At 44.4% G+C, this 22,500-nt stretch overlaps 1 protein-coding gene across 1 annotated transcript in view; it reads left to right on the top strand.

The window, feature by feature from the left end:
* Positions 1 to 22,500, top strand: part of unc5ca (unc-5 netrin receptor Ca) — a 344,115-nt gene that overhangs the window by 172,444 nt on the left and 149,171 nt on the right. Inside the window, exon 3 of the mRNA XM_052461104.1 lies at positions 5,305 to 5,448. Within this exon, the coding sequence (XP_052317064.1) occupies positions 5,305 to 5,448 (144 nt within the window). The remainder of the gene's footprint in view (positions 1 to 5,304; positions 5,449 to 22,500) is intronic.

The following is a 22,500-nucleotide window of genomic DNA, read 5'->3' as shown; positions in this document are numbered from 1 at the left end:
AAATAACCATCTCTCTCACACAGTAGAGACTCTTGGTCTCTGTCCCTCTGGCTGTTGTGCACTGTCTCTGTCTCTGTCTCTCTCTCTCTCTCCCTCTCTCTCTGTCTCTCACTCTCTCTCTCTCTCTGTGTCTCTGTCTGTCTCTGTCTGTCTCTCTCTGTCTCTCTCTGTCTCTCTCTGTCTCCCTCTCTCTCTCTCTGTCTCTGTCTCTCTCTCTCTCTCTCTCTCTCTCTCTCTCTCTCTCTCTCTCTCTCTCTCTCTGTCTCTGTCTCTGTCTGTCTCTGTCTCTGTCTCTGTCTCTCACTCTCTCTCTCTCTCTCTGTCTGTCTCTGTCTCTGTCTCTGTCTCTGTCTCTGTCTCTGTCTCTCTCTCTCTCTCTCTCTCTGTCTCTCTCTCTCTCTCTCTCTCTCTCTCTCTCTCTCTCTGTCTCTGTCTCTGTCTCTGTCTCTGTCTCTGTTTCTGTCTCTGCCTCTCACTCTCTCTCTCTCTCTCTGTCTCTGTCTCTGTCTGTCTCTGTCTCTCACTCTCTCTCTCTTTCTCTCTCTCTCTGCTGTAGCTGACTGTGACTGCACAGGAGGAGATCCACAGTATCTATGTCTTCTCTCTCTCTCTCCTTTGTGTGTCCTCTCTTTGTGTCTGTGTGAGGTTCTTATAAAAACAATAGTGCCAAAAGGCTCTTAAGTTCTCTCTGTTCCCTCAAGGCCCCCTTTGACCCGCTGGTGATCGTATTCAAAACATCCTTTGAGTTCGTTTACCATAGTTTCTCTCTCTGTATTCTCCAAAGAGACCTCCAGCCTTTCATTCGAAAGGCAGAGACTTCAGTTATGTCTGCGAGACGAGCTGCCTGCTCTTCTTATTTATTCATGCACACGCTGTGCAAGTGCGTAAAGAAGTGGTTGATTAGCGAGAGAAGTGGTTCAATTGTCTTTTTTGCCCATTCAAAAACGATGACTGAATTGACTGAATTCCCATGCAGTTAGAATATGCGGCAAAACCATGATAGTTATAGATATCATCTTGAAAGCTGTGGCAAATCTATGGGGCCCTCCTCAAGTTTGTGTTTTCAGACTTAGTTTGATGTCGAGGATGTCTGTACCTGTAATGTAAAGCTCCAGTGGTTCCTGTTGGTGTTTTCAATGTTCAGAATTCAGACGTTCCCATTTGGAGATGCCATTCAGCAATTTTGTTCTCCTGGCGTGTGTGTGAGCAGTAGAAGCACAGAAAGCCCAAACTCAGAGTGGCACGACTCCATTCCCTAATAAATGACTTCCTGTGGAGAATACAACACGTTTTAGTATTATCAGCACCATGGATTATCTCTGGGCCCGTTGTGTGTACTGGCTTTGACTGTCATGACTTCTAGGACTGTCTCTCTCTGCTCCTCTTGTTCTGTCTCTCTCTGCACCTCTTGTTCTGTCTCTCTCTGCACCTCTTGTTCTGTCTCTCTCTGCTCCTCTTGTTCTGTCTCTCTCTGCACCTCTTGTTCCTCTTGTTCTGTCTCTCTCTGCTCCTCTTGTTCTGTCTCTCTCTGCTCCTCTTGTTCCTCTTGTTCTGTCTCTCTCTGCTCCTCTTGTTCTGTCTCTCTCTGCTCCTCTTGTTCCTCTTGTTCTGTCTGTCTACTGTCTCTCTCTGCTCCTCTTGTTCTGTCTCTCTCTGCTCCTCTTGTTCTGTCTCTCTCTCTGTTCCTCTTGTTCTGTCTGTTTACTGTCTCTCTATGTTCCTCTTGTTCTGTCTCTCTCTGCTCCTCTTGTTCTGCCTCTCTCTGCTCCTCTAGTTCTGTCTCTCTTTGCTCCTCTTGTTCTGTCTCTCTCTGCTCCTCTTGTTCTGTCTCTCTCTGCTCCTCTTGTTCTGTCTCTCTCTGCTCCTCTTGTTCTGTCTCTCTCTGCTCCTCTTGTTCTGTCTGTCTACTGTCTCTCTCTGCTCCTCTTGTTCTATCTCTCCCTGTTCCCCTTGTTCTGTCTGTCTACTGTCTCTCTCTGTACCAGGACATTATTTATCTCTATTATTTTCCTCTCTTCCTACCCTGTCTCTCTCTCCCAATCTTTTCTTTCTCTTCTGCTCTCTCTCCTTGTTACCTTATTTCACACACACACACACACACGCACGCACGCACGCACGCACGCACGCACGCGCGCGCACACACACACACACACACACACACACACACACACACACACACACACACACACACACACACACACACACACACACACACACACACACACACACACACACACACACGCAAGCGCACACACACACAGCACACACACACACACACACACACACACACACACACACACACACACACACACACACACACACACACACACACACACACACACACACACACACACACACACACACACACCCACAGTGTTACAGCACTGTTACTCTACAGTAGGATCTCTGTTTTACAGCACTGTTTCTCTACAGTAGGATCTCTGTTTTACAGCACTGTTTCTCTACAGTAGGATGTCTGTGTTACAGCACTGTTTCTCTACATTAGGATCTCTGTTTTACAGCACTGTTTCTCTACAGTAGGATCTCTGTTTTACAGCACTGCTACTCTACAGTAGGATCTCTGTTTTACAGCACTGTTTCTCTACAGTAGGATCTCTGTTTTACAGCACTGTTACTCTAGAGTAGGATCTATGTGTTACAGCAGTCTTCCTCCTGGCTCTTCCACCTTGACGGCTGTAGTTTGAATTTTGCATGAGCACTAAGCTGGAGCTCCGACTCCCTGCCGAGGAGCCCGATTGTTATAAAGGGTCTGTGTAAATCTCCTGAACCTGAAATAAACAGCCAAGTGATTTCCTCTCACTCCCTCTCTCTCCCTCCCTCTACCTCCCTCCCTCTACCTCCCTCTACCTCCCTCTCTCTCCCTGCCTCCACCTCCCTCTCTCTCCCTCCCTCTACCTCCCTCTACCTCCCTCTCTCTCCCTCCCTCTACCTCCCTCTCCCTCCCTCTCTCTCCCTCCCTCTACCTCCCTCTACCTCCCTCTCTCTCCCTCCCTCTACCTCCCTCCCTCCACCTCCCTCTCTCTCCCTCCCTCTACCTCCCTCTACCTCCCTCTCTCTCCCTCCCTCTACCTCCCTCTACCTCCCTCTCTCTCCCTCCCTCCACCTCCCTCTCTCTCCCTCTCTCCCTCCCTCTACCTCCCTCTCTCTCCCTGCCTCCACCTCCCTCTCTCTCCCTCCCTCTACCTCCCTCTCTCTCCCTCCCTCTACCTCCCTCTACCTCCCTCTCTCTCCCTGCCTCCACCTCCCTCTCTCTCCCTCTCTCTCCCTCTCTCTCCCTCCCTCTACCTCCCTCTCTCTCCCTCCCTCTACCTCCCTCTCTCTCCCTGCCTCCACCTCCCTCTCTCTCCCCCCTCTACCTCCCTCTCTCTCCCTGCCTCCACCTCCCTCTCTCTCCCTCCCTCCACCTCCCTCTCTCTCCCTCCCTCTACCTCCCTCTCTCTCCCTCCCTCTACCTCCCTCTCTCTCCCTCCCTCCACTTCCCTATCCCTCCCTCCCTCCACATCCCTATCCCTCCCTCTACCTCCCTCCCTCTACCTCCCTCCACCTCCATCTCTCTTCCTCCCTCCACCTCCCTATCCCTCCCTCTACCTGCCTCTCTCTACCTCCCTCCACATCCCTATCCCTCCCTCTACCTCCCTCCCTCTACCTCCCTCCACCTCCATCTCTCTTCCTCCCTCCACATCCCTATCCCTCCCTCTACCTCCCTCCCTCTTCCTCCCTCCACCTCCATCTCTCTTCCTCCCTCCACCTCCCTCTCTCTCCCTCCCTCTACCTCCCTCTCTCTCCCTCCCTCCACCCCCTCTCTCCTCCTCCCTCCACATCCCTATCCCTCCCTCTACCTCCCTCTCTCTTCCACCCTCCACCCATCCCTCCACCTCCCCCTCCTCCCTCCCTCCCTCCCCCCTCCCTCCCTCCCTCCCTCCCTCCCTCCCTCCCTCCCTCCCTCCCTCCCTCCCTCCCTCCCTCCCTCCCTCCCTCCCTCTCTACCTCCCTCCCTCTCTACCTCCCTCTCTCTTCCTCCCTCCCTCCACCTCCCTCTACCTCCCTCTCTTTCCTTCCCTCCCTCCACCCCTCCCTCCCTCTACCTCCATCTCTCTTCCTCCCTCCACCTCCCTCTCTCTCCCTTCCTCCACCTCCCTCTCTCTCCCTCCCTCCACCTCCCCCTCTCTTCCACCCTCCACCCATCCCTCCACCTCCCTCCCTCCCTCCCTCCCTCCCTCCCTCCCTGCTCCCTCCTTCGCCCCCCTGCATCTGCTACTTAAAGCCCTGGTAATTCAGTGCAGTGGTTTCAGAAGATACATGGGAAAGAGGAAGAGGAGTGGTAGCAAGGAAAGAGAAAGAACATTCTTTGTGTTTAACACTGTACTGTATTTACAGGTTTGGGTGGTCCACATGGTCTCACTATGGACATTGGCTCTTACCGCTGTTGAAGTTAAAATCAGGCTTGACATGTGTAACCAAATCGGTCCCAAAGTCTCGTAATGATTTTACTGCATACTTGCAGTGCCATTCCAACAATACTATCAATGCACTGCCCATGTAATCTCAATGTGTAATGTAATATAATGCCCATGTAATATCAATGTGTAATGTAATGAAATGGTCATGTATTCTCAATGTGTAATGTAATATAATGGTAATGTATTCTCAATGTGTACTGTAATATATTGGACATGTAATTTCAATGTGTAATGTAATATAATGGTCATGTATTTTCAATGTGTAATGTAATATATTGGCCATGTAATATCAATGTGTAATGTAATATAATGGTCATGTATTCTCAATGTGTAATGTAATATATTGGCCATGTAATCTCAATGTGTAATGTAATATAATGGTCATGTAATCTCAATGTGTAATGTAATATACTGGCCATGAAATTTTAATGTGTAATGTAATATAATGCCCATGTAATCTCAATGTGTAATGTAATATAATGCCCATGTATTCTCAATGTGTAATGTAATATATTGGACATGTAATTTCAATGTGTAATGTAATATAATGGTCATGTATTCTCAATGTGTAATGTAATATATTGGCCATGTCATCTCAATGTGTAATGTAATATATTGGCCATGTATTTTCAATGTGTAATGTAATATATTGGCCATGTAATCTCAATGTGTAATGTAATATATTGGCCATGTATTCTCAATGATGTGTATCTATGTGCTGTATGGCCAGAGTATCCAAACAGATTTAGCGTATGTTCACTGAATATTCCTCTCAGAGAGTGTACTGTGGGTGTTGACGCCATTATCTCCCTCCCCTGTGCAGGACTGGTGGTGCGTGAGGCCAGCATCGAGATCTTTCGGCAGCAGGTAGATGAACTGTTTGGGCCAGAGGACTTCTGGTGTCAGTGTGTAGCCTGGAGCTCTGCAGGAACCACCAAGAGTCGTAAAGCCCACGTACGCATCGCATGTGAGTCGCACACACACACACACACACACACACACACACACACACACACACACACACACACACACACACACACACACACACACACACACACACACACACACACACACACACACACACACACACACACACACACACACACACACACGTCAGCACATCCCCCCCTGCTGAGTCTCAGCAGTGCCCTATCACACACTGAGAGGTTTCACTGAAGGACGTAGTTTATAAGGGGGAATGGCTTGTAGAAGACGAAGCTTAAGTTTCAATCACCAGGCCAGTCTCTGAATCTCTGAATCGGAATCTGATGTACTGATCATACAGTCCCCTCTCTGATTGGCCAGTAATAATACTGATTGTACAGTCCCCTCTCTGATTGGCCAGTAATAACACTGATTGTACACTGATTCTACAGTCCCCTCTCTGATTGGCCAGTAATAATACTGATTGTACAGTCCCCTCTCTGATTGGCCAGTAATAATACTGATTGTACAGTCCCCTCTCTGATTGGCCAGTAATAATACTGATCGTACAGTCCCATCTCTGATTGGCCAGTAATAACACTGATTATACAGTCCCCTCTCTGATTGGCCAGTAATAATACTGATTGTACAGTCCCCTCTCTGATTGGCCAGTAATAATACTGATTGTACAGTCCCCTCTCTGATTGGCCAGTAATAACACTGATTGTACAGTCCCCTCTCTGATTGGCCAGTAATAATACTGATCGTACAGTCCCATCTCTGATTGGCCAGTAATAACACTGATTATACAGTCCCCTCTCTGATTGGCCAGTAATAATACTGATTGTACAGTCCCCTCTCTGATTGGCCAGTAATAATACTGATTGTACAGTCCCCTCTCTGATTGGCCAGTAATAATACTGATTGTACAGTCCCCTCTCTGATTGGCCAGTAATAATACTGATTGTACAGTCCCCTCTCTGATTGGCCAGTAATAATACTGATTGTACAGTCCCCTCTCTGATTGGCCAGTAATAACACTGATTGTACAGTCCCCTCTCTGATTGGCCAGTAATAATACTGATTGTACAGTCCCCTCTCTGATTGGCCAGTAATAATACTGATTGTACAGTCCCCTCTCTGATTGGCCAGTAATAATACTGATTGTACAGTCCCCTCTCTGATTGGCCAGTAATAATACTGATTGTACAGTCCCCTCTCTGATTGGCCAGTAATAATACTGATTGTACAGTCCCCTCTCTGATTGGCCAGTAATAATACTGATTGTACAGTCCCCTCTCTGATTAGCCAGTAATAATACTTATTGTACAGTCCCCTCTCAGATTGGCCAGTAATAATACTGATTGTACAGTCCCCTCTCTGATTGGCCAGTAATAATACTGATTGTACAGTCCCCTCTCTGATTGGCCAGTAATAATACTGATTGTACAGTCCCCTCTCTGATTGGCCAGTAATAATACTGATTGTACAGTCCCCTCTCTGATTGGCCAGTAATAATACTGATTGTACAGTCCCTTGAGGGCCCTGGTCAAAAGAAGTACACTATATAAGGAATAGGTTGACATTTGGAATGTACATTGAGAGTGAAGGACCAGCACTTGAAGGAAGAAGTAAGAGAGTTTGAAAGGGGTTCACCTTCAACCGGTCAAAATTATGCCGCTAACAGAAGAGAGAGACACGTTGATTTATGTATTTGTTTATTTGTATCCCCATTAGCTTTTGCAGAAGAATCAGCTACTCTTCTTGGGGTCCACAAAAAAATAAAACATGACAAGTAGAACAACACTGATACACTGACAGACAAGGATTGTCACACACATTTATAATACAACAATATTACAACATTACAACAAATTATACAAACAATATTCCTGTGTGTGTGAATGTGGTCCCAGTGCTTCCTGTAGAACGTGTTCTCTGTTGCTCTATAGCTGAAAAATACTGCCCTCTCCCTGGGCTTAGTGGGGTTGTCTGGAGGTCAACAGGAGAGACAGTGGTCATTGTGACGGATGGGTCACTCTGAGGCCATAAAAGCACACAGGATAGTCAAACAGATCGGATAGTTTAAGGTCTAATATAACGCAGAATTTATTCAAGTTTCATTCAGTAGTCTGGAAAGCAGGATGTCTGGGGGAGATTCCTGACGGTCTCGTAAATTCTCTACGCCGCTCTCCTCCGTCGGCATCACATGACTAGTCCTGCGAGCCCCATGAAAGGCAGGTAATGTGCTGATTTTGGCTGGGGACCGGACCGAGGTGAAACTGTTGATGGGACCGGGGCAGTTATTTACTTAGCCAGACAGTGTGTGGCCCTTTCCAAAGGAAATAGAGAGATCAGAGAGAAAGAAGGAGAGATCAGGGAGATAGAGGGAGACAGAGAGGGAGAGAGAGAGAGAGAGAGAGAGAGAGAGAGAGAGAGAGAGAGAGAGAGAGAGAGAGAGAGAGAGAGGGAGAGAAGGGGATATCAGGAAAAAAGGAGGGAGAGAGAGAAGGAGAGTTTAGGGAGAAAGAGGGAGGGAGAGAGAGAAGGAGAGTTTAGGGAGAAAGAGGGAGGGAGAGAGAGAAGGAGAGTTTAGGGAGAAAGAGGGAGGGAGAGAGAGAAGGAGAGTTTAGGGAGAAAGAGGGAGGGAGAGAGAGAAGGAGAGTTTAGGGAGAAAGAGGGAGGGAGAGAGAGAAGGAGAGTTTAGGGAGAAAGAGGGAGGGAGAGAGAGAAGGAGAGTTTAGGGAGAAAGAGGGAGGGAGAGAGAGAGGAGAGTTTAGGGAGAAAGAGGGAGGGAGAGAGAGAAGGAGAGTTTAGGGAGAAAGAGGGAGGGAGAGAGAGAAGGAGAGTTTAGGGAGAAAGAGGGAGGGAGAGAGAGAAGGAGAGTTTAGGGAGAAAGAGGGAGGGAGAGAGAGAAGGAGAGTTTAGGGAGAAAGAGGGAGGGAGAGAGAAGGAGAGTTTAGGGAGAAAGAGGGAGGGAGAGAGAGAAGGAGAGTTTAGGGAGAAAGAGGGAGGGAGAGAGAGAAGGAGAGTTTAGGGAGAAAGAGGGAGGGAGAGAGAGAAGGAGAGTTTAGGGAGAAAGAGGGAGGGAGAGAGAGAAGGAGAGTTTAGGGAGAAAGAGGGAGGGAGAGAGAGAAGGAGAGTTTAGGGAGAAAGAGGGAGGGAGAGAGAGAGGAGAGTTTAGGGAGAAAGAGGGAGGGAGAGAGAGAAGGAGAGTTTAGGGAGAAAGAGGGAGGGAGAGAGAGAAGGAGAGTTTAGGGAGAAAGAGGGAGGGAGAGAGAGAAGGAGAGTTTAGGGAGAAAGAGGGAGGGAGAGAGAGAGGAGAGATCGGGGAATGGGAGCGAGATCAGGGAAAAAGTGGAGAGAGGGGGCTCTGATGGCAGTAACAGTCTTGTCTCATATCCTCCATAGGGCTTTCGCACTGGGAACTCACAGGGATGTTACAACTCACTAGGTCTGGATAAATGCTATGCCCGTCCACTTTGACTACCAACTCTACTCACTGGGTTGCAGGTCCACAGTAGGAATGCTTGACTCTGAGTCGACACTGAAATTCTTTAGATCCGACAGAGAGAACTGTGAATGAAATACACATAATAATGTCATTTTTTGGAAGTTGGAGTTGGTTGTAAATTCGAAGAAAGGACTTAGGGTATGATTTTAAGCAGCAACTGTAAAGTGCCTATTTTGTTCCATTCAGATCCTAGATTTCCCACAGAGGACCTCTTTCATTCAGTCGTGTTGGAGGACAGACCGACTGTCCCTCTACGGTTGACTGGACCACACGTTCTTCCTATATGATCATGTTAAAAATGAGGAGAGCGTGGCTTTGCCATTGGTTAATTTGTCCCACTGCATGTGCAAGCAAACTTTGTGAGCGCTCCCTGAGAGCAGTCTTCGCTCGGGGTTATTTTACGGTTGGCCGTAACATCCACAATGTCGTCAGCCTGGAACGTGACCGTGGCTCTAGCAGTCGCCCCAAGTCGCTGTTTCTGTCTCTATCACCAGCTACAACTGTGTTGCACATGATCAGGAGTGATATCCATCCACCCCAGGCGATTACCTGTACTTCAAATCAAACTAAATCCTTTCTCCTGTCCTATAAGAATCTCCACTTCAGATTAAAATGCTTTCTGGCAGGCAACCTTGCTGAGCAAATGCATTCCCTTCCATGCAATGGAAATAAAGTGAGACCCATTTACCCCCCCCCCCCACCCTTTTTCCAAGCGCCAACAGGCTGTTTAATCATTGGTAGAGTAACACTTTAGGGCGATAAATAAATGTGCACTTTGTTGTTGGAAAATGGTGATCAATGTTTTAGCCATAAAAGCTCCGGGGTGGTATGTATAGTCCATACACATAATTGAGGATATTAATTGTGTCTGTGATTTGTTGTTCTTACCGTAGCAGGGCACTTAAACAGTGACTTATCGGCAGATGCTGGGAACCTTTTTCGATCTGTGATAAAGCAGAGGACGCACTGTACGCACACACACACACACACACACACACACACACACACACACACACACACACACACACACACACACACACACACACACACACACACACACACACACACACAGGGTCACAAACTCTCTTGCCGATGATTTAGCTCACCATCACATCAAGCCTTTCTCCTTCAATAGATCAGCTCTGTGGCAGGCCGTAAGCACCGGGACAAACTGAGCTCTCTTAGACCAGACATTTCAGAGGCCAGCAATTTGTTCTGTCACCACTGCTGATGCGTGTGCGTGCATAGCAATCAGGAAGCGAGGCCCTAAGGAAGCCAGCCAGTCCTGTGGGCAGTGCGTCTGCGTCTGTGTTTGTGCCTGTCTCCCCATATGTTTAGTGCTTGGTGGAGTTCTTTGGGCGTGACTGGCTTTCTCAGTGAGTTACAGTAGCAGACATCCACCGACACACAGAAACACCAGCGTCTCCATCCGAGCCACTGAACCGTTCTCCAGCTGCCCAGCTACCTAGCTGCTCCAAGATAAGTGTTGAGAAATGTCTATAAAGTCCAGTGGGAAACGGACAGAGAGAAGTGAGAAGAAGTGTTTGTTCTCTAATGACATCGACTATGATTCTAACGTTGTTTACCTTCAGTTCTCGGGAATGGAAAAGTGGTGTAAAAACACATGAATGTCATACAACATGACTAAACATGGCACAAGCCTTGGGTGACTCAGACAGTGAGAAATACATTGGGAAAACAAGGAAGGACAAACCGCGGTAGGGCCGTGTTCCATATGGCACGAGATTCTTTATACCCAGCTAACACAGAACATTCTGAGAACCATATGTTTCTTAGCGCTTGGTGAGAGTGAGGTTGTCCTATGGTTATTTTGCATACAACTTTCCCACAACGTTCTGGGAATGGTGCAGGGATAGTTGCTTGGCTTTGGGACATTCTCAGCACCTTTAAGGAACTTTACAAATAACTTTTATTACCTTATTAACAGAACATTTACCTAAAAGTTCAAACATGATTACATTTAATTTCACTTTGGGTAATGTTCTAGGAACGTTCTCCAACTGGTGTGACATTGGGAATGTTCTCAAATAGAACGTTAAGAAACAACGTTATTCTGTGAGAATCTCAGTACTTCAGCATAAAGTTTCCTACATGTTTACTTATGATTCTACTTAAACTCATGTTCTCAAATTGTTCAGACACGATTAATAAACAAGGTTCCTTTGTTAGAATTTCAGTACTTCAGCAAAGGGGTTGGAACTCGTTTGTGAAAACCGGAAAATTAAGTAAATTTTTTGAGGAAAAGAAAAACAGAACCTGGAACGAAAGTGATCTATACTAGTTCAAAAACAGAACCATTATTTTAAAAGCATGGGAACTGATTAATATCGTTATTTTACGTTCCAGGCATTTTTTTCAAGTACCACAATAAATTGGCAACAAAGCGCCTATTCAAGCCCTTGCTCTGTCACTCAGAAATGTCTTCCAGTGTCTGTCTGTCTGCCAGCTGAAAGTCTTTGCCAGTGTATGTGCGTGTTTTGACTACCTGCCCCTCCCCCCGCCAAGTTAGTGCCATGTCATTAGCTAGCTAGCTATGTTGTGCTAGTTAGCGGATATGCTAACATTAGCTAGCTAAACATTTTGCTATGGGCTAGCACTGGCAGTATGGGTTCGTGGAAAGTGAATTAAATGGTTTCATATTGACAAACCACAGTCTACCCTACAGATGTTACAAGTGTGATTCAGAAATTATGGTGAGATATTATTCTTTTTAAATAACCTAGTTTAAAAAAAGGTTAAACAAAATAAAATAAAAATGAGAGAAGATTAACTTTTTCAATGCTAATTAAGGATACTATTGTTATCACATTTCATATGAGATGTATTAAAGAATGGTGTCATTCTATTGCAGCATTGCACACTCAAGTGCTACCGTTGGGTAGGGTAGCCTAGTGGTAAGAGCGTTGGACTTGTAGCCAAAAGGTTGCAAGTTCAAATCCCTGAGTTGACAAGGTACAAAATCTGTTGTTCTGTCCCTGAACAGGCAGTTAACCCACTGTTCCTAGGCTGTCATTGTAAATAAGAATTTGTTCTTAACTGACTTGCCTCGTTAAATAAAAAGTGTTTTTTTTAATTGCGGTTTTGTACACCAGCTTCAAACAGCTGAAAATACAATATTTTTGGTGATGAAAAATATATTTCACAGCTGTTTAGATGGTACAATGATTCTATACACAATTAATGCTTGTTTTGTCACATCAATTGAAATTAGGCAAACTATTAGAATTTTTTAAACCAGGAAATGGCAGAGCGTTTCTTTGCATATTGCACCTTTTAAGATTGGGCATATATAACACCCATTTAGTATAGTTGCCCTGCTGAGCAGTGTAAGAGCATGTGGGGAGATATGGCGCTGTTCAACAGCACAAAGTTTTGAGAGGTGTTTCTGTGGCAACAGAATGTTCTAAATTAGGAACTTATAGAACAAGTTGTTACGCAACAGCAGGCCAAGGTAGAGGAGTTATTAAACAGTGTCAGCTGATATCATTTGATATTTGAGAGTGTTATGAGATGACGAAAAATGAAGATGTTTTAATGTGACATACGCCAGAAAGTTGTTTCTTTTACAGAGTCAGCCATAGTAGTACCAGAACCCAGGGAGCAAGTTAGGGTTAAGTGGCTTGCTCAAGGGCACATCAGCAGATGTTTTACCTTGTCGGCTCACGGATTCAATAACAACAAAAGCATCGCTGTAACGTCTCCCTCTTCTAGAGTTACAGTGCACACGAAAATCAACACCATCTCCCATGAATCTTTGCACCAGAATATAGACGGTGATGAACACTCCACATCCCTGAAGCAAATCGCATAGTGTGTGTCTTTACGTCTCCTGAGCCCTCCTAAAGTTGGATCTGGATAGAAATTGCTCTCAAAGCCAACGTTTCACTTTAGCGTGATAAAGAGGGACGGGAATTGTTTCTAGTCCCATATTGTGAAAGTTCAACAAACCAAGGGATGCGTTTTGATGGTGGTCTTTTTTTATGGGGGGTTAAATTCTGGTAATGAACTTTTACAAGGAGGCATCATGTTTGATTCAGTTTGTTCATTCCCCAGAGGATTTATGACTGAAAATATGAACACAGAGATAGACAAATTATATTGTGTGTGCTTTCGCTGCCTTTCTTTGTTAGGCCCTTAGACAGTGGTACATCCAAAAGAATTTGCTAAGCAATGTGCAAGCAAATGTTTCTGTTATTGAGCGGAGTACTGCTGAGCTGTGGGCTCCAGCCTCCGTCTTCGTTTGCCATTGAAAGGTTGCTATCCTTGATGAAATACCTATAGACTGACTTTGAGCCTACAAGTACAACATCAACCACTAGGGACTGGGAGAGAGAAAGGACACAGGAGTCACACACACACCGACACACACCGACGCACACGCCCGCACACACACACACACACACACACACACACACACACACACACACACACACACACACACACACACACACACACACACACACACACACACACACACACACACACACACACACGTCCTCACTTGGAAGTTGTGTTTGGAAAGACACCTTGAACAAGGTACAGTACTGTATAGTAGTACCCCACCCTGTTCTAGTCTAGAAGGTTAGATATATACTCCACCCTGTTCTAGTCTAGAAGGTTAGATATATACTCCACCCTGTTCTAGTCTAGAAGGTTAGATGTATAGTAGTACCCCACCCTGTTCTAGTCTAGAAGGTTAGATGTATCCTCCACCCTGTTCTAGTCTAGAAGGTTAGATATATACTCCACCCTGTTCTAGTCTAGAAGGTTAGATGTATACCCCACCCTGATCTAGTCTAGAAGGTTAGATGTATCCTCCACCCTGTTCTAGTCTAGAAGGTTAGATGTATAGTACTACCCCACCCTGTTCTAGTCTAGAAGGTTAGATGTATCCTCCACCCTGTTCTAGTCTAGAAGGTTAGATGTATAGTAGTACCCCACCCTGTTCTAGTCTAGAAGGTTACATGTATAGTACTACTCCACCCTGTTCTAGTCTAGAAGGTTAGATGTATAGTAGTACCTCACCCTGTTCTAGTCTAGAAGGTTAGATATATACTCCACCCTGTTCTAGTCTAGAAGGTTAGATATATACTCCACCCTGTTCTAGTCTAGAAGGTTAGATGTATAGTAGTACCCCACCCTGTTCTAGTCTAGAAGGTTAGATGTATCCTCCACCCTGTTCTAGTCTAGAAGGTTAGATATATACTCCACCCTGTTCTAGTCTAGAAGGTTAGATGTATACCCCACCCTGATCTAGTCTAGAAGGTTAGATGTATCCTCCACCCTGTTCTAGTCTAGAAGGTTAGATGTATAGTACTACCCCACCCTGTTCTAGTCTAGAAGGTTAGATGTATCCTCCACCCTGTTCTAGTCTAGAAGGTTAGATGTATAGTACTACTCCACCCTGTTCTAGTCTAGAAGGTTAGATGTATAGTAGTAACCCACCCTGTTCTAGTCTAGAAGGTTAGATGTATAGTACTACCCCACCCTGTTCTAGTCTAGAAGGTTAGATGTATCCTCCACCCTGTTCTAGTCTAGAAGGTTAGATGTATTGTAGTACCCCACCCTGTTCTAGTCTAGAAGGTTAGATGTATACCCCACCCTGTTCTAGTCTAGAAGGTTAGATGTATACCCCACCCTGTTCTAGTCTAGAAGGTTAGATGTATTGTAGTACCCCACCCTGTTCTAGTCTAGAAGGTTAGATGTATACCCCACCCTGTTCTAGTCTAGAAGGTCAGATGTATCCTCCACCCTGTTCTAGTCTAGAAGGTTAGATGTATAGTAGTACCCCACCCTGTTCTAGTCTAGAAGGTTAGATGTATCCTCCACCCTGTTCTAGTCTAGAAGGTTAGATGTATACCCCACCCTGTTCTAGTCTAGAAGGTTAGATGTATAGTAGTACCCCACCCTGTTCTAGTCTCGAAGGTTAGATGTATACCCCACCCTGTTCTAGTCTAGAAGGTTAGATGTATAGTAGTACCCCACCCTGTTCTAGTCTAGAAGGTTAGATGTATAGTACTACCCCACCCTGTTCTAGTCTAGAAGGTTAGATGTATACCCCACCCTGATCTAGTCTAGAAGGTTAGATGTATACTCCACCCTGTTCTCGTCTAGAAGGTTAGATGTATTGTAGTACCCCACCCTGTTCTAGTCTAGAAGGTTAGATGTATAGTACTACCCCACCCTGTTCTAGTCTAGAAGGTTAGATGTATACCCCACCCTGATCTAGTCTAGAAGGTTAGATGTATCCTCCATCCTGTTCTAGTCTAGAAGGTTAGATGTATAGTACTACCCCACCCTGTTCTAGTCTAGAAGGTTACATGTATAGTAGTACCCCACCCTGTTCTAGTCTAGAAGGTTAGATGTATAGTAGTACCTCACCCTGTTCTAGTCTAGAAGGTTCGATGTATCCTCCACCCTGTTCTAGTCTAGAAGGTTAGATGTATCCTCCACACTGTTCTAGTCTAGAAGGTTAGATGAATAGTAGTACCTCACCCTGTTCTAGTCTAGAATGTTAGATGTATACCCCACCCTGTTCTAGTCTAGAATGTTAGATGTATCCTCCATCCTGTTCTAGTCTAGAAGGTTAGATGTATACTCCACCCTGTTCTAGTCTAGAAGGTTAGATATATACTCCACCCTGTTCTAGTCTAGAATGTTAGATGTATACCCCACCCTGTTCTAGTCTAGAAGGTTAGATGTATAGTAGTACCCCACCCTGTTCTAGTCTAGAAGGTTCGATGTATAGTACTACTCCACCCTGTTCTAGTCTAGAAGGTTAGATGTATAGTACTACCCCACCCTGTTCTAGTCTAGAAGGTTACATGTATAGTAGTACCCCACCCTGTTCTAGTCTAGAAGGTTAGATGTATTGTAGTACCCCACCCTGTTCTAGTCTAGAAGGTCAGATGAATAGTAGTACCTCACCCTGTTCTAGTCTAGAATGTTAGATGTATAGTACTACCCCACCCTGTTCTAGTCTAGAATGTTAGATGTATAGTACTACTCCACCCTGTTCTAGTCTAGAATGTTAGATGCATACCCCACCCTGTTCTAGTCTAGAAGGTTACATGTATAGTACTACTCCACCCTGTTCTAGTCTAGAAGGTTAGATGAATAGTAGTACCTCACCCTGTTCTAGTCTAGAATGTTAGATGTATACCCCACCCTGTTCTAGTCTAGAAGGTTAGATGTATAGTACTACCCCACCCTGTTCTAGTCTAGAATGTTAGATGTATACCCCACCCTGTTCTAGTCTAGAAGGTTAGATGTATTGTAGTACCCCACCCTGTTCTAGTCTAGAATGTTAGATGTATACCCCACCCTGTTCTAGTCTAGAAGGTTAGATGTATACTCCACCCTGTTCTAGTCTAGAAGGTTAGATGTATCCTCCACACTGTTCTAGTCTAGAAGGTTAGATGAATAGTAGTACCTCACCCTGTTCTAGTCTAGAATGTTAGATGTATACCCCACCCTGTTCTAGTCTAGAAGGTTAGATGTATTGTAGTACCCCACCCTGTTCTAGTCTAGAATGTTAGATGTATACCCCACCCTGTTCTAGTCTAGAAGGTTAGATGTATAGTAGTACCCCACCCTGTTCTAGTCTAGAAGGTTCGATGTATAGTACTACTCCACCCTGTTCTAGTCTAGAAGGTCAGATGTATACCCCACCCTGTTCTAGTCTAGAAGGTTAGATGTATACTCCACCCTGTTCTAGTCTAGAAGGTTAGATGTATACCCCACCCTGTTCTAGTCTAGAAGGTTAGATGTATACCCCACCCTGTTCTAGTCTAGAAGGTTAGATGTATAGTAGTACCCCACCCTGTTCTAGTCTAGAAGGTTCGATGTATAGTACTACTCCACCCTGTTCTAGTCTAGAAGGTCAGATGTATCCTCCACCCTGTTCTAGTCTAGAAGGTTAGATGTATAGTAGTACCCAACCCTGTTCTAGTCTAGAAGGTTAGATGTATCCTCCACCCTGTTCTAGTCTAGAAGGTTAGATGTATCCTCCACCCTGTTCTAGTCTAGAAGGTTAGATATGTACTCCACCCTGTTCTAGTCTAGAAGGTTAGATGTATACTCCACCCTGTTCTAGTCTAGAAGGTTAGATGTATACCCCACCCTGTTCTAGTCTAGAAGGTTAGATGTATAGTAGTACCCCACCCTGTTCTAGTCTAGAAGGTCAGATGTATAGTAGTACCCCACCCTGTTCTAGTCTAGAAGGTTAGATATATACTCCACCCTGTTCTAGTCTAGAAGGTTAGATGTATAGTAGTACCCCACCCTGTTCTAGTCTAGAAGGTTAGATGTATACTCCACCCTGTTCTAGTCTAGAAGGTTAGATGTATACCCCACCCTGTTCTAGTCTAGAAGGTTAGATGTATACTCCACCCTGTTCTAGTCTAGAAGGTTAGATGTATAGTACTACTCCACCCTGTTCTAGTCTAGAAGGTTAGATGTATCCTCCACCCTGTTCTAGTCTAGAAGGTTAGATATGTACTCCACCCTGTTCTAGTCTAGAAGGTTAGATGTATACTCCACCCTGTTCTAGTCTAGAAGGTTAGATGTGTACTCCAAACTTTTCTAGTCTAGAAGGTTAGACATCTGTCTAACAAAGATATCTGAGGAGTATAGCAGTTTCACATTGAAACAAAGAGAAATATCTTGCTATGTTTAAATGACTTCCTTGATTGGACAGAGAGCGAGAGAGAGAGAGAGTGAAAGAGTGAAAGAGAGAGAAAGAGCTTTGGCAAGCGCTAGTCCACCAGGCAGGCAAAGTCCCCCACTCTCCCCAAAAAACAGTGCTTCTGTACAATTTACGAGGGCTGCTGTTTCTAATCCACAGTTGTAGGAACATGACCAATTAATTCCACCCACCCGGGCCCGGAATTCCTGCTCAAACCTCAGGAGACATGCTAGCGCGTAATGGAATAAAAACGCTGGCAATTGGTGAGAGTGGTTTGAACCCAGAAATCCCTAGCAGGCCTGAGATACCGACTCATAAAGGTACGCTTGAAAAGAAGGGGAGGAGAGAGAAATGCGCCTTTGGTGCAAATTATTGTAGTAATGGGCCACCAGCTTTCTGCAGCCGTAAACAATTTGCTGCACCAGTTGTTGTCAGTGGCAGTGAGAGAGGGGGTCTCCTTTTCCTAACCTGGAGAGACTGAGGCAGCAGAGAGAAGGAGCTAGTGCTGCTGATAAACACTCCCCAGACAGAGGAGAGCTTTCCTGTGACGTCCGTGATTGACTGTAGATGCTACTACTTACGTCTCGTGTTTGAGCCGTTGAATTGCGGCTCTACTTTGGTTCTATACTGACGCTTTGCTTGTTTGATTGCCTTGCGGAGGGAATAGCTGCACTGTTTGTATTCGGTCATGTGTCCAGTTCACCTTGCCATGATTGCAAGGGGTGGTTCAAGCTTTCAGTTTTGCCCGAATGCTGCCATCAATCCACAGTTTCTGGTTAGGAAATGATTTAATAGTCACAGTGGGTACGACATCTCTGATGCACTTGCTAATAAACTCGCTCACCGAGTCAGCGAATACATCAATGTTGTTGTCTGAGGCTATTCCGGAACATATCCCAGTTCACGTGATTGAAGCAATCCTAAAGCGTGGAATCCGACTGGTCAGACAAGCGTTGGACAGACCTGAGCATGGGCTTTTCCTGTTTTAGTTTCTGTCTATAGGCTGGGAGCAACAAAATGGAGTCATGGTCAGATTTGCAGAGGCAAGGCGGGGGAGGGCTTTGTATGCATCGCGGAAGTTAGAGTACCAATAATCCAGAATGCTAGCAGCCCGTGTCGCGCATTCGATATGCTGATAGAATTTATGAAGTCTTGTTCTCAGTTTAGCTTTGTTAAAATTCCTGGCTACAGTAAATGCAGCCTCGGGATGTATGGTTTCCAGTTTATATAGAGTCCAGTGAAGTTCTTTCAGGGCCGAAAGTGTATCTGCTTGGAGGGGTGGGTGGTGGGGTATACACGTCTGTGACTATAATCTAAGAGAATTCTCTTGGAAGATAATGCGGTCTGGCTATAGGGCAGTTTGGGCAAATGCCAAATGGGCTGGTCCTGCTTTAAACTAGTAGGCCTGTCAAAAAAAAAGTTGTTGCACAAAATTATAATTATTTGGCTAATAATGTGGGCCTCAAGGGGAAACAATGGGCCGGTGTGTTAGAAATGCCTGGGCTTATTTCTGGTCCTGGTCTGTCCCTGGTGGCAGCGTGGGATCTCTCCTTCTTGCAGGTTTCCAGGAGTTATAGAAGATGAAGGCACTGCCAACAGTTTACTCTATACCAGTTGCAGCTACTATTTCCTCAAATCTCAGTATTTGTCAGAAGGAATTTCATAGCAAACGGTTAAGCTTGATACCTTTTTCCCTCCCTTTCTCTTCCACTCTCAACACATTGGACTTTCAGAGGGGATACCCGCCCGAAGTTTTCCCTGTGGGATATTAGAGTTTTCTGAATATTTAAAGAATTGACCCATTCCCCTATAACTTTTGTAATACTTTGCATAGTCACCACTCATTTAGGTGTCCCGTGCTGTCAATGGGCTAAGGTGAGGGAAATGTGTTGTTGTTCTGCTGCTGCTGGTTGATTGGTTGATTAGACAGATGTCAGGAAGAGTCATAGTAAGTGTCCACAGTGTTCTCTCTCTCTCTCTCTCTCTCTCTCTCTCTCTCTCTCTCTCTCTCTCTCTCTCTCTCTCTCTCTCTCTCTCTCTCTCTCTCTCTCCTTCTATCACATTCCGGCCAGCATCCACGCCATTCCCTTTCCTGAGGTTATTACAGGTGGGCTGTCAGAAAAAGCCCCACTACTCTGTCGCTGAGTGGGGGTTGACAACGTCCCCGAAACATCCTTCAGCCTTCTCCTTCGCCGATAGGACATTTCAAAATGTCAACACTTCTCACTAAGCACTGAAAATGGAAGAAAGCATTCATTGTACAAATACTTTATTAAATACTTGTTTTAACTGCCTGCCTCACATCATATTATTTGAATGTGACCCTTTAAGAAATGTCCTGCATCAGGCAACAACAAAAAAACGGTTGATGGTCCTGGAGGGAGAACTTGAGTAAATACAATGGGGGAATTTCACTTGACATGTGGAGTGATGATTATCGAAAAATAGGCACATTGGGCTTTTGGTTTCTCTCTCTCTAAAAATGGGGGAAAAGTAAGGAACTTGTCGGTCGACCCTGCATTAAAGACCAAAATTGGTTAAAGAAAATCGTGATTCATAAAAATATATACCGATTCCATGGCACATAGTTTATGAATTAAGAAGCAATTTTCCGTTTATTATAACTGACTGCAGGCCTAAAAGGTTTAACCTTCTAAATTAATGATTATATTGAAGATATACTGAAGCTGCCTCCTAATGTGTTCCGAAAGCCAATTTGTTAACCAACGATTATTATTATTACTGAATGGGGTCTTGGTAAATCAATCCGATTTTTATTTGGAAATGTTAAAATTATTTTGCTCTTCACTTGCAGTCACTTAGTAGTTTAGGATTACAGTACTCTCGACCAGTGCCTCAGTACTCCGTTGTACAGCGCCATATTGTTCTAACTGAAGCCCGTGATTGTAAAATGAATCAGCTGATGCATTGGTCCAGAGCCAGGTGGTATTGGCAGAGAGTCACGTCATTGGCAGAGAGTCAGGCGGAGAATGACGCGTTGAAGAGAGTGAGGAATGACATGGAGTCACAATCCATGCCAGGCACACCTGTGAGCTCTGGAACTCCACCTCCTGTTTGTGGACTCTGCAAACAACGTGTCCTTGATGAAAATACCTGTCTAAATACCTTCTCTGTGTCACCCACACGCACTTTAAACATTTGGATAATAAAGCATTTAAAGGCCGACATTGGTTTATTTTAATACTTCTGACATACAAAATTCTAACTCCACCCATAACCATTGGTCTTTTAAACATGCCCAGGAGGCATGGATTATTATAACCTACCTCAGGCCTAAACGTTATGGGAGCAAAGTTTCTATGATGGGCTATTAGCAGGACAATAGACTTCAATCTTTACAAAAAAAGTTTTGACTAAGTTTTACATTTCTAACTAGAAACAGCCATTTTCCAGCCAAAGAAAGGAGTCACAAAAAATATAAATGAATAAAATGAGGTTAAGGTTAGTGATAAAATGAATCACTAACCTTTGATGATCTTCATCAGATGGCACTCATAGGACTTCATGTTACACAATAAAAAAAATCGATAAAGTTCATATTTATATCCAAAAATCTCAGTTTACATTGGCGCGTTATGTTCAGTAATGTTTTGCCTCCAAAACATCCAGTGATTTTGCAGAGAGACACATCAATTTACAGGAATACTCATCATAAACGTTGATGAAAGACACAAGTGTTGTGCATAGAATGAAAGATATACTTCTCCTTAATAAAACCGCTGTGTCAGATTTCAAAAAAGCTTTACGGCAAAAGCACACCATGCGATAATCTGAGTACAGCGCTCAGCCACCATACAGATACCCACCATGTTGTGGAGTCAAATAAAGTCAGAAATAGCATTATAAATATTCACTTACCTTTGATGATCTTCATCGGAATGCACTTCCAGGAATCCCAGTTCCACAATAAATGCTTTTTGTTCGCGTGTTTAGTCCAGTAATCCAAATGCACAAGGCGCAAGCACCAAGTCCAGACGAAAAGTTTAATAAGTTATATTACAGTTTGTAGACACATGTCAAACGATGTATAGAATCAATCTTTAGGATGTTTTTATCATAAATCTTCAATAATGTTTCAACCAGACAATTCCTTTGTCTTTAGAAATGAAAAGGAACAGAGCTCGTGCTCAAGGCCGCGCGCGTGACTAAACTAAAGGCTTTCAACCAGACCCCTGGTTCAAATAGCTCTTATTCACTCCCCTTTCACAGTACAAGTCTGAAACAATGCTCCAAAGACTGTTGACATCTAGTGGAAGCCTTAGGAAGTGCAATCGGACCAAATTTTCACTCCATGTTGGATAGGCAATCACTTGAAAAACTACAAACCTCAGATTTCCCACTTCCTAGTTGGATTTTTCTGTTGAGTTCTGTTGAACTCATAGACATCATTCAAACAGTTTTACAAACTTCAGAGTGTTTTCTATCCCAATCTATTAATAATATGCATATCTTAGCTTCTGGGCCTGAGTAGCAGGCAGTTTACTCTGGGCATGCTTTTCATCCAAACGTGGAAATAGCGTCTCCCAGCCATAAGAATTAATCTACTACTATACAAGGACATTTTATTGGTCTGCCAGTATTTTCATTTAGAGATTCCTTTGATGTTTCCTTTTATGTGTCCTACCAATTATTATTGGATTATTCACCATGGCAACCAATGAAATTAATTTCTTAGTTAGGTTGGCTTTTGTTGAGATCAGACTGTTTTCATTTGATATTTGTGTGTTTTTGACCAAATCAAAGTCAGAACAAAGACTTATTTCACGTTTATAATATTCCCGTTGCATATAGATGCTGTGTTTTTGGTTGATGGTCAATATTAAAAACAGTCAAAAGCATTTGTGAATTCAATC

This window comes from Oncorhynchus keta, chromosome 14 (assembly GCF_023373465.1).
Source record: "Oncorhynchus keta strain PuntledgeMale-10-30-2019 chromosome 14, Oket_V2, whole genome shotgun sequence".
Lineage (NCBI taxonomy): Eukaryota > Metazoa > Chordata > Actinopteri > Salmoniformes > Salmonidae > Oncorhynchus > Oncorhynchus keta.
Note: the sequence above shows the minus strand (reverse complement) of the source record. Positions and strands in the feature narration are given on the sequence as shown.